This window comes from Poromitra crassiceps (genome assembly GCF_964638095.1).
Source record: "Poromitra crassiceps genome assembly, chromosome: 30".
Classification (NCBI taxonomy): Eukaryota; Metazoa; Chordata; class Actinopteri; order Beryciformes; family Melamphaidae; genus Poromitra; species Poromitra crassiceps.
In genome coordinates this window covers 15,923,587-15,934,257 of record NC_139652.1, presented here as the reverse complement: position 1 = coordinate 15,934,257, position 10,671 = coordinate 15,923,587, and the positions used below count along the sequence as shown (strand labels likewise).

General features: G+C 43.7%; 1 protein-coding gene across 1 annotated transcript in view; it reads right to left on the bottom strand.

The window, feature by feature from the left end:
* LOC310800432 (transcription factor SOX-6-like) overlaps positions 1 to 10,671 on the bottom strand; it is a gene marked incomplete at its 3' end in the record, with an annotated part of 81,436 nt that continues 70,765 nt past the window's right edge. Inside the window, exons 3-6 of the mRNA XM_083663028.1 lie at positions 9,674 to 9,917; positions 4,193 to 4,403; positions 207 to 286; positions 1 to 114 (exon numbers count right to left, since the gene is read on the bottom strand). Of these exons, the coding sequence (XP_083519154.1) occupies positions 1 to 114; positions 207 to 286; positions 4,193 to 4,403; positions 9,674 to 9,916 (648 nt within the window). The 5' untranslated portion in view covers position 9,917. The remainder of the gene's footprint in view (positions 115 to 206; positions 287 to 4,192; positions 4,404 to 9,673; positions 9,918 to 10,671) is intronic.

Sequence of the window (10,671 nt, the reverse complement as noted above, 5' to 3'; positions counted from 1 at the left end):
TCACAGGCACTTAGTGGTCCTCTGAGCAGTGGACAGCTCACAGCGGTGCCGACAGGGGGTGAGCTGCAGCGCGGCGCGGCTAACAGCCATGTCATCCGTACTGTTAGCCCGGAGCTACAGTGCACAGAGGGGTCAGCCATGTTCAGCTAAGTGAGCGCTCAGCGGCTAATAGGGTCTCTTCCATTTGATCATGTGGCCGATCCAACCTGGAAGAAGCTCAACTCCACCAGACCTTCTGCAGCGGGAGGCGGAGGAACCAGGCACTGTAGTGCAAAGATGATCAAATCTGCTCATTCTGCAAAGAGGGTTTTGAACACGTTCATGTTTCAAGTATCAAGTGTATACATGGCACACTACATGGCACTAACATATATCAATCTAAGCGTATACGTGCTGCTAAAAGTCGAGAGGACAAAGAGTGAGTAAGTGGAGATAAGCCTGTGGAGCTCTCTGCCATGCCGGGCTTCAGATACAAAATGGTCTCTCTCTCGTTGGTGCCACATCAGGAGATGAGCCTATTCACCAGGATGGCCTTGCACTCCTGTGTGCATCGCATTCCTTCCGACCAGAAATGAAACCAAATAAAGGACGGCGTATGAATTTGGAATGCTCGAGACGAGACACTTTGGGAGAAAGCTTTAAATCAGTGCTTTACTGGAGAGAGATTCCAAAAATGTGCCATCAAGTGATTTGAAAGGCTACTTATTCTGTTTGAAGGAGAGCTACAGGAAGGGAAGGAGAAATGGCAAACCCATCATGCAAGGTAAATACAAAAGGAAAAGGAAAGCAGACAGACGGGCAGCGGTGGCCTCAAGCTTAGAGACGCGAGCTTGTGACCGCAAAGTCGTCGGTTCAATCCCCCGGGACGGGCAGGACGGATCTGGGTGGGGGAAGTGAAAAAGCAGCGCTGGCGGGGCATCCAGGTAGTGTAGGGGTAGATTCCCTGTTTACCAACACAAGGGTGGCAGGCTCGCGCCCCCGCGTTATCTCCAGCTTGGTCGGGCGTCCATACAGGCACGATTGGCTGTGTGTCTGTGGGTGGGAACCCGGATTGAGGTATATGTGTCCTGGTCGCTGCACTAGCGCCTCCTCTGGTCGGTCGGGGGGCACCTGAAGGGAACTGGTGGGAATACTATAGTAGTGTGATCCTCCCATGTGCTACGTCCTGCCGGTGAAGCTCCCCGCTGTCAGGTGAAAAGAAGCGGTTGCCAACTGACTGCGCATGCGTCGCAGGGAGCATGGTGCTAGTCTATGGCTCTCCCCAGATCGGCAGAGGGTGGAGCAGCGACCGGGGCAGCAGGGGGGAAATTTGCCAAGTACAATTGTAACCCATCAATTAACTGTGTTTTTTCAACAGAAGCAACAGACAAAACGCCAGTGAAGAATGCACTTGATGCAACATTCAGCTTCAGCCATGTATTGATCGCATCTTCTCATATGAACAAAAGCTGTCAGACCGAGGGTCAAACTACACTGGAAACCTCTGAAGTGAAATGCATTGTCAGAGCACTGGATGAAAGAAGTGTTTACAGTGTGCCTTCAAGGATCACATGGATGTTTACAAGGCCCAAAGAGAGTTATTATTGGGCCTAAACACTGTGTGCTTTGCTTGGTTATGTTGTACATGTTCATCTCATTTGTTTTTGTCTTAGCTAAGTGCTCCCAGCGTGATCAATGCCACTTGTTAGTCCTCGGGGGATTTGCAGCCTTGCTAATTAGCTAAGGAACCCAACAGCAAGCTTTTTAAAACAGTCGAAAAAAGGGCAGGAAATCGGAGGGAATCTGTGCGCATCGTCAGATTGAATATTTGCGTGTCATTTGGGATTACGATTAGCTCCCATTATAATTACAGTGATATTTTTTGTATCACGTTTGAAATTGAATCCCATGTGCTCTACATTATATTTAACTAGAAAACAAGACGACGCGAAGAAATTATACCTCACACAACATAATTCACATAAACACACGCTTAGTAAAGAAGTATACCACTGTCCTTAACATTTTACTAATGTAAAATCACATCCCTTTTGATTTGACGGGAAGATGTCACAACAGTTCTGAACACACACACGCACACGCACACACACACACACACACACACACACACACACACACACACACACAGACACACACACACACACACACACACACACACACACACACACACACACACACACACACACACACACAGACACACACACACACACACACACACACACACACACACACACACACACACAAACCCTTTTAAAAACAACTCCTGTACTGTAGATAAGAGGCGAAACAACCTATATCTTTCAACAAGACCCGGCTCCGCCCCCTTTAGCGCCTCAGGCTCGACCATTCCGAAGCCACTTGACTGTATCAATAACAAAGCAAAACCTCTAAATGAGCCAGATCAAGCGCTCCTCTGATATCATGACAATTACTGTGTGCACCACAGCAGTATAGAGGGGCGTTAGATGTGTCTTGCTGTGGGGTGGGAGGGGGCAAGCTGAGGCATGCTGGGAGACTGGGGCGCTGTCCTGTGTGTGTGTGTGTGTGTGTGTGTGTGTGTGTGTGTGTGTGTGTGTGTGTGTGTGTGTGTGTGTCTGTGCGTGTGTGTGTGTGCGCGTGTGTCTGAGCGAGTGCAGATCTGAGGAGCAGGGGAGAAAGGGAAACCGGTGTTTTCTCTGATTGATCTGGTGATCTAACGAGCTAACACGGGATCTGTCACTTGTAATTTTAGATGTTCAAAGACGCTCTGAAGAGGAAGTGGCAAGAAAGAGACAGCAGGTAAGGGGCTTCTTGCTTTATGTGTGAGTGAATACAAATGAGGTACAACAGCAGCCCATAAAGGTGAGAGGCCAAACTGTCACTGTTAAAATCAACACTATGCCAGTGCTTACTGTATATACTGGGTATCGGTACTCAAGTCAATACTGTGCATGTACCTTCAAGTTATCGACCTAAATGACCCATTATAAAGCAGTATCTTAACTTCTCCAGTCAAATGATACCTGCATTCAATCCTTTTTGTACACAGATCAAGAAAAGAAAAGAAAACTATTTGTATGGTTTCTCTCTCAGCCAATCACCGCAAGCCTTCCCTCAATTGAATGTGACATGTGATTGGCTCAGGACCGCAGCAGCTACAAACCCATACAGTGTGTGGTGGTGAAGTCGAGTGCGGTGTGTGTGACAGAGTTGGCAGTTGCCACCAAAACGTTCAAAAGTATGGCTATAAAAAAGGGTATCAAATGAAGTATGCCGTTGGTATTGGTATCACTTTAAGGCACAAATGGGCAAAATACGGCCCGCGGGCCAGATGCGGCCCGCGGGCGCCACCTGTGTGGCCCGCGATGGAATTGCAATTCTTTTTTTTTTTCTTTTTTTTTACACACACAGTGCACCTGAACGCAACATGCAAGATACCCGCTGAATAAGTGTCCAAATGTTCATGTAATATTCTGGCCAATACTCCACTTCTGTTATAGCATTTCAGTCTGGAATATGGAATATCTTTCAATAATCTTTATGACTAAAAGGCTACATTGAAGTAGAAATTTAAATAACTCAAATAACTCATTGGTTTTGGATTTATTTAGCTTCGAGGCTGCATTTTTGTTTGTGTGACCCTCAACACAGGCTTTGATCATCCCGGGACACTTACTGATACTTATGCTTAAATTAACCCACTCATATTCTGGTTTATTTCAAGAAAAACATTTTGGCTAGTGGAAATTCTAATTGGCTGGTAACTTTAAAATCTAGCAGCCATATTGGCAGGTGGTCAAAAAAGGTAATTTCAAGCCCTGAGAGCAGGTGGTGACATAGGAGTGAGTGAGAAAAGGATCAAATATTGGTGGTTAAGACTGAATAATGACATCACAACTGTTAATTTAAAATGAGTTATTCCTCTAAACCTGGCTTCAAATGCACGAAATCTTTCGTGCTGGCGCCGTTCGGCCCTCAGCAAAACCTGGTAGCGAGGACATTTTTTGTGGCCCTCTCTATCATCAAAGTTACCCATCCATGGGTTACGGCATGACAATATTTGTTCGGCCCCCGGCAACAATCTGGGTTTTTCATGTGGCCCCCCATGAAAAATACACCATTTCACACACACACACACACACACACACACACACACACACACACACACACACACACACACACACACACAGTCGAGTTGGGCACTCTCCCCTACCGTCTTGTTCCGTCTTGGTCAGCTCCACTAGTTTCTTCTGTTTCAGTGTGTCCACCACGTCCGCCAGGCTTCCTTTGCGGCGCTCCGGCGTTCCGAAGGCCAGGCCGCTCATGGGCTCGCCGCGCTCCCGGGAGCACTCCTCTGGCTTGGCTGGAGAGGTCGAGTTAGGCCGGTACGAGTAGATGGAGCACCCTTTAGGGCTGTCATTGTCCTGGGGAACAAACACAGAGTGAAAGCGCTACGGTTAGACCTCTTAAAAGTTGGTTTTTCAAATGAACTAGCATTGTTGTCATCAGGTAAAAACCTAATAACTCAAATGTTCATGTTTAATTTCAATTGAAGAATTATATGTTCCATTATCACTTGAGAAAGTTGCATGATCTCGTCGGCTTATGAAAACCTTTCAAATTCCGTTGGATAAAGTGAAAAAATTCATGGTGGTCAAGCTAGAAACAACGCCTGAAGCGTGAGATACGTCTTCACCTGACAACAGCAATATGTAATATAATTGGTAATATAAATATAATAGGTATTGTCACTTGTGTCTTTATAAGACCATAAAACTTGATTGCATGTAGCTTTACTAAATAACATTTTATTATCCTACAGGGAAATATTATATTGCAACCAGAGGCATAGAAATATGTGATTACATATTGAAAAGTTATTGTTTACCCAAAAGATCTTAAATATAAGATAGGAGAGAAAGTTTCGAAATTGGACTATAATTGTGAAATATAATAATAATAATAAAGGTGTTTTTTTTGTCTGTATTTTTTTGAGAAGTTGAACGAGTCTCTGTTGAAAAGAAGGTGGCACGAAGCCAGTAACTAAAGACATGATGATAACAGATGATGGGTATCTAATGGAGCTTTCTATTTTGTACCGTGTGACCAGCGTGTTTCTGTCCCACTGCTGTTTGCTTTGCTGGGTTACGAGTGAAGCGAGCCGCACAAGGAGTCTATATTTACCAGGAAGATAAGCCCCGCAAGTCGACCACATTGTCCTACACAACAGACACTTTAGCACAGGTGTTCTAACAGCGGGGCTATTCCTGGGCGCTTTCTCCTCCCCTTACAGAGTGGGGAGATCTCCAAGAACTTTAGGAGGCTTATGTTTCAAAGACAAGGGGCTTTAGCTCACAGCGAGATCTTAAGGCGCCCTTGAAATGGCTCCAGGAGGCCCTGCTGTGCACTTTGTCTTTAAGCGGAAGATGCCTCTGTAATGAGGATTAGTAGATAGTGTGTCAGTCATGGATTGTTCCTGTGTGTGTTTTCAGCTCCATGCAAACTGTAACGCTACCAGGCTCTGACGCAAGCAGTGCTGTGCAGGCATGGTGTGCCTGGTGGCCCCCAGAGGTCACATAGTCATGAACCAAAAGGTCACACGTTCGATCTCTGCAACGGCCAGTGCGCGCCCCTCACACGTCCTGACCGACGGGGGAGTTACGGTAGGTCGCACTGAGGCCAATGCAGAAGTAACAAAAAAGAGTCATTCCCCACTGACGCCCCATGTTTAAATGGCCAAATTTCACAGCCTGAATAAACATGTTTACAACCTGGTATGAAAAAAAAAATATATATATATATATATATATATATATATATATATATATATATATATATATATATATATATATATATATATATATATATATATATATATATATATATATATATATATATATATATATATATATATATATATATATATATATATAGGGAAAGGAGAGTCCCCACGCACAGCCAGTGGAATGATCAGGTGCTGGTAGATTGCAGGTACAAAGGCACAAAACAAAAGAAGGTACCACCGCACACTGAAGTATAGCTTTACTGTGATTTATTCACAGTAAAGCTATACTTCAGTGTGCGGTGGTACCTTCTTTTGTTATATATATATATATATATATATATATATATATATATATATATATATATATATATATATATATATATTATATATATATATATAGCTAATTTCACCTTTCCTAACAACTGTACGGGGGATGAGTTGGGCCCCCTCGTCTAAGATGGCTGCAGCCAAAATGCCAAACAAGAGGCTTCAAAATGAAGCCCCGCCTGATCACTCCCTGGAAGTCACTCCAGCTGAGAGCAGCAATGCTCTCAAATAAATGTGAAAAAGATGATTTGGGGCGTAACTGGTTGATTTATGGACTATCAATCAGTTCCCCAAAGGCTTTATAGATACAGTATGTGGCAGCGTAACCCCGGGTCCACCGAGGAAGACGATGTCTGTGGGTACTGACTGACTGACTGACTGGCAGGTGTGACAGATTCCTTCACACTGAGGACATCTCCAGGGGAAAAGTGGCCATTGATTTCCCCACCCTAATGACCCTATGCATTTGGACACATTTTTGCCACATTGATCTGGTTTTTAGGGGCGTTCTGGTCTTCTTTGGCCTTTTGCAGTTTTATTGAACTATGACATTTCAAAATCAGCATCAGCTTTATTGGCCAAGTATGTCCACATACAAGGAATATGACTCCAGTTTGCGTTGCTCTCAAAGTACTCACATTACAAAAAAAAAAGATATGCACAAGTTAAAAAATAGACATTCAAACATTTGCAAAAATTTACAGTAACTATACAATAAGTGTTGCGTAAAGTTTTATTTATTTATATTTATATATATATTTATTATATTTATTTATATACGTATTTTAAATACGTATATGAAAGAATGTACATGTTGAGTATGTATATGTTTATTTATTTTATTTAACCTTTATTTAACCAGGTAAGTCATTAAGAATAAATTCTTATTTAGAATGGCGACCTGGCAGAAGGCACAGCCTTTTGAGGGATAGGGGGTAGGGGATAAAATAAATACAAAGTACTTTGTACTTTTACAAATTCAAACACAAGTTAAAACACAGTTAAAACATGGCAAGACAGACAGAGCAAACAAATAATAAGAACTAGTTCAGGAAGCAGTTGCAGGTGTCAGTGAATATGTCTATGATAGAGTCCTTGAAAGCTGACTTGGAGATGAAATTGTCCAGTTTTAGTGTTTTTTGTAAGCCATTCCAGTCTGTGGGCACGGCAGAATGGAATGACGAATGACCGATTACAGAATGAGTTTTGGGGATTTTCAGCAGGATGAGGTTAGCAGAACGGGTGTTGTACGCAGCAGGTGCAATTTGCAGCAAACTACACAGGTAGGGGGGTGACAGACCAAGGAGAGTTTTGTAAATTAGCATGAACCAGTGTATTTTGCGACAGATGTGTAGGGATGGCCAGATAACAGAGGAATATAAAGTGCAGTGGTGAGTTCTGAAAGGGGCATTTGTAGCGAAACGGATTGCAGATAGATAGATAACATCTAGCTTTTGCAGAGTAGTTGCATATAATATTGCATATTGGCAAATAAGTGGTCAACTTGACTTGTTTCAACATCCTTCCCACTGCTGGAAGCTGGCAGCAGGACTTAGAGAAGGGGACGGTGCGTTTTGCCCTCTCTGTTGACCAACCAGTCCATCAGTTTTGTATCATGTAGGTTGTTGTTGTTTTTCGTTGATGCAGTGGTTTGTGTGGGTTTGGTATTTTCTCTTGGTGCCGGGTGCACGCCACGGTGCAAACATTTTCTCCTGCCGCATGCGGCGTACTCTTTTTTGTTTGTTTGTTTGTTTTTCTAGTCAAAAACATCTAAATCTTTCTGGCACCCAACGCACTGGAAAGAATCTCCCAGTCATAGCTTCCCAGCATTCAACTACGGTGGCCTACAGGGGACAGTAGTTGCATTCACGCTTTAGCAATAAACAACAAAAACAATAACAACAACAACAACAACAACAACAGCGTGAAAAGCAAAAACAGGTAGGCCTATTTCTAATTCTTTTTTGAACGGTTTGCATGCCATATGGTTGTTTTTATGCACTGAGAGGACTTCACCATAGCTGTGATATTGTGATATAGTTGCAAAATGTTAAAAGAAAATGTCATTATGCCAATAAAACCACACATTCCAAAATCCACATTCCATGTCTCTTTAAACATGAATGGTGGTTTTGTTTGTGAAATGTTAAGTGTATTTGGCCACAAAACATTGATAACTAAGGAAACGTTATTCTCAAAACTTTCCACTCTCTTCAGAGACTGAATAAAATAAGTAAAATATGCCTCCTCCATTCGGCCCTAACAGAACCTGAAGCAAAGTATCTAACGCATGCACACCTGTGTGCGCACACACACACACACACACACACACACACACACACACACACACACACACACACACACACACACACACACACACACACACACACACACACACACGGAAACAGGCAGTGGAGATGAGAAGAACCAAGGGGTTTTGCTCTCTGGACGAGGACCCTCGCCTATAGCACTGCCTACAGCACACAGCCCAGCCTAGAGAGAACTACTGGTGTGTGCGTGTGTGTGTGTGTGTGTGTGTGTGTGTGTGTGTGTGTGTGTGTGGGTGTGTGTGTCTGTAGGTGTGTGTAGGTGTGTGTGTGTGAGTGCGTGAGTGCATTCACTTGTGCACAATATAGGGCCTGGTATCGGTACTCGCCCGAAATAACCCAGTATTGAAACTGCTCCAGTCAAACGATACCGGCATTCCATCCCGTTTGTACACAGATCTAGAAAAGATGTCTGTTTGTATGGTTTTGCTCGCAGCCAATCACTGCAACTGTTATTTGATTTAATGTGACGTGTGATTGGCCCATTACCGCAGCAGCTACAACCCATTTGTGGTGGTGAAGTCGAGCGCGGTGTAAGTACTCAATTGCAGCAACCTTTTCTGACTCGTGACCCACTTGAAAATCTCAAAAATGTTCGCGGCCCACATCTGAGCGTTAACAGTAGGCTAATTATTTAATTGAACCTTTATTTAAACAGGGAGGGCCATTTAAAAAATGATTGATTACAAATTAAATAACAGTATTATCAACAAAGGAGAAATACATTCTCATAATAATAATAATAATAATAAACCTATAATAATAACACCAACAATAATAATAATAATAATAATAATAATAATAATAATAATAATAATAATAATAATAATAATAATAATAATAATAATAATAATAATGATAATAATAATATTAATAAATCTGAGATCATAATGTTTTGCAAAATGATTTGGCGGCCCGCTTGCAATACCTTCTCGGCACACCAGTGGGCCCCGGCCCACAGGTTGGGAATGGCTGCCCTATTACGGTATCACTTTAAGTGTACTGGTATCGGTACTCGTATCGTAATCTTTTCAAAACGATACCCAGCCATAGTGCACAATCATCGTTATGCATTGTGTATGTGAATTTGCACATGTATGCTGTATATCCCTGCGTGTATTCCATGAGTGTTTTATGAGCGCCGTGCCTGGAGTGTGTACACTGTTTGTTTTATAGATTGAGTTACAGCCGCGTCGTATCTCAAGATAAGATATGGACAATAAATCCACAGCTCTGTGCGTAATTCACTCCTCACCATGGCGGCCGGCCCCAGGCTCTCCCACTCGGCCTCGCTCGGCTTCTCCCTGCTGGGCTGCAGCAGCTCGTCCGGGTGGTGGTGGGCTTGGTTCTGGAGAGCTTGGTTCTGGAGAGGGGGCGAAGCCGTCTCTGTCGGGCCCTCTCTCTCCTCGCTGGCCCAGGCCACGCTGTCCTGGCCCATCGCTTCGTCTTCCTCCGACGCCGAGGCGAAGGGAGGCGTTGCTCGCATGGAAGACATCATTCTGTGAGGAAGAAGGACAAATGGTTAAGGGTTTTGATTGATTTTGGTGGCCATCATTTCCGCTCCCAAACGAGATGGTGAAATCAAGTTTTGGGACACTGGAAGAAAAGGGAAAGTTATTGAATGCCACCAGGATGACAGGAAGAGAAGAGAAGAAAGAGAAGGGAGAGGAGAGGAGAGGAGAGGAGAGAGGAGAGGAGAGAGGAGAGAGGAGAGGAGAGGAGAGGAGAGGAGAGGAGAGGAGAGGAGAGGAGAGGAGAGGAGAGGAGAGGAGAGGAGAGGAGAGGAGAGGAGAGGAGAGGAGAGGAGAGGAGAGGAGAGGAGAGGAGCTTCAAGCTTCAACATACCCCTTGAAAACCACAATAAACTTGTGATGCTGATACTCAACTTGCGGCCCGGGTTCCAGATGTGGCCCCCGACCATTTTCTAATTCACAATGAAAACTAAGGCTGCGTTCCAATCTGCTAGTACAGTAGTTCCCCTTCGAAGTTGACTGCACAGAGTATTCAGCCATGTTACTGTAAGTAATATGGCTGGATACCCTGTGCAGTCCACTTGGGAGGAAACTGCTAGCCGATCGGCACGCAGCCTAAGATTAAATAAAGTTTGACTGAGCTCCAGCTAAATTGTCAAATATGGACGTCTACTTGCCGCCCAGGCACTTACAATATTATGTACTTAACTAACTTAACTTAACTTAACCTAACTAACTATCCTGTGTGCACAACATTGTGAGACTAAACTCTGGCTGACAC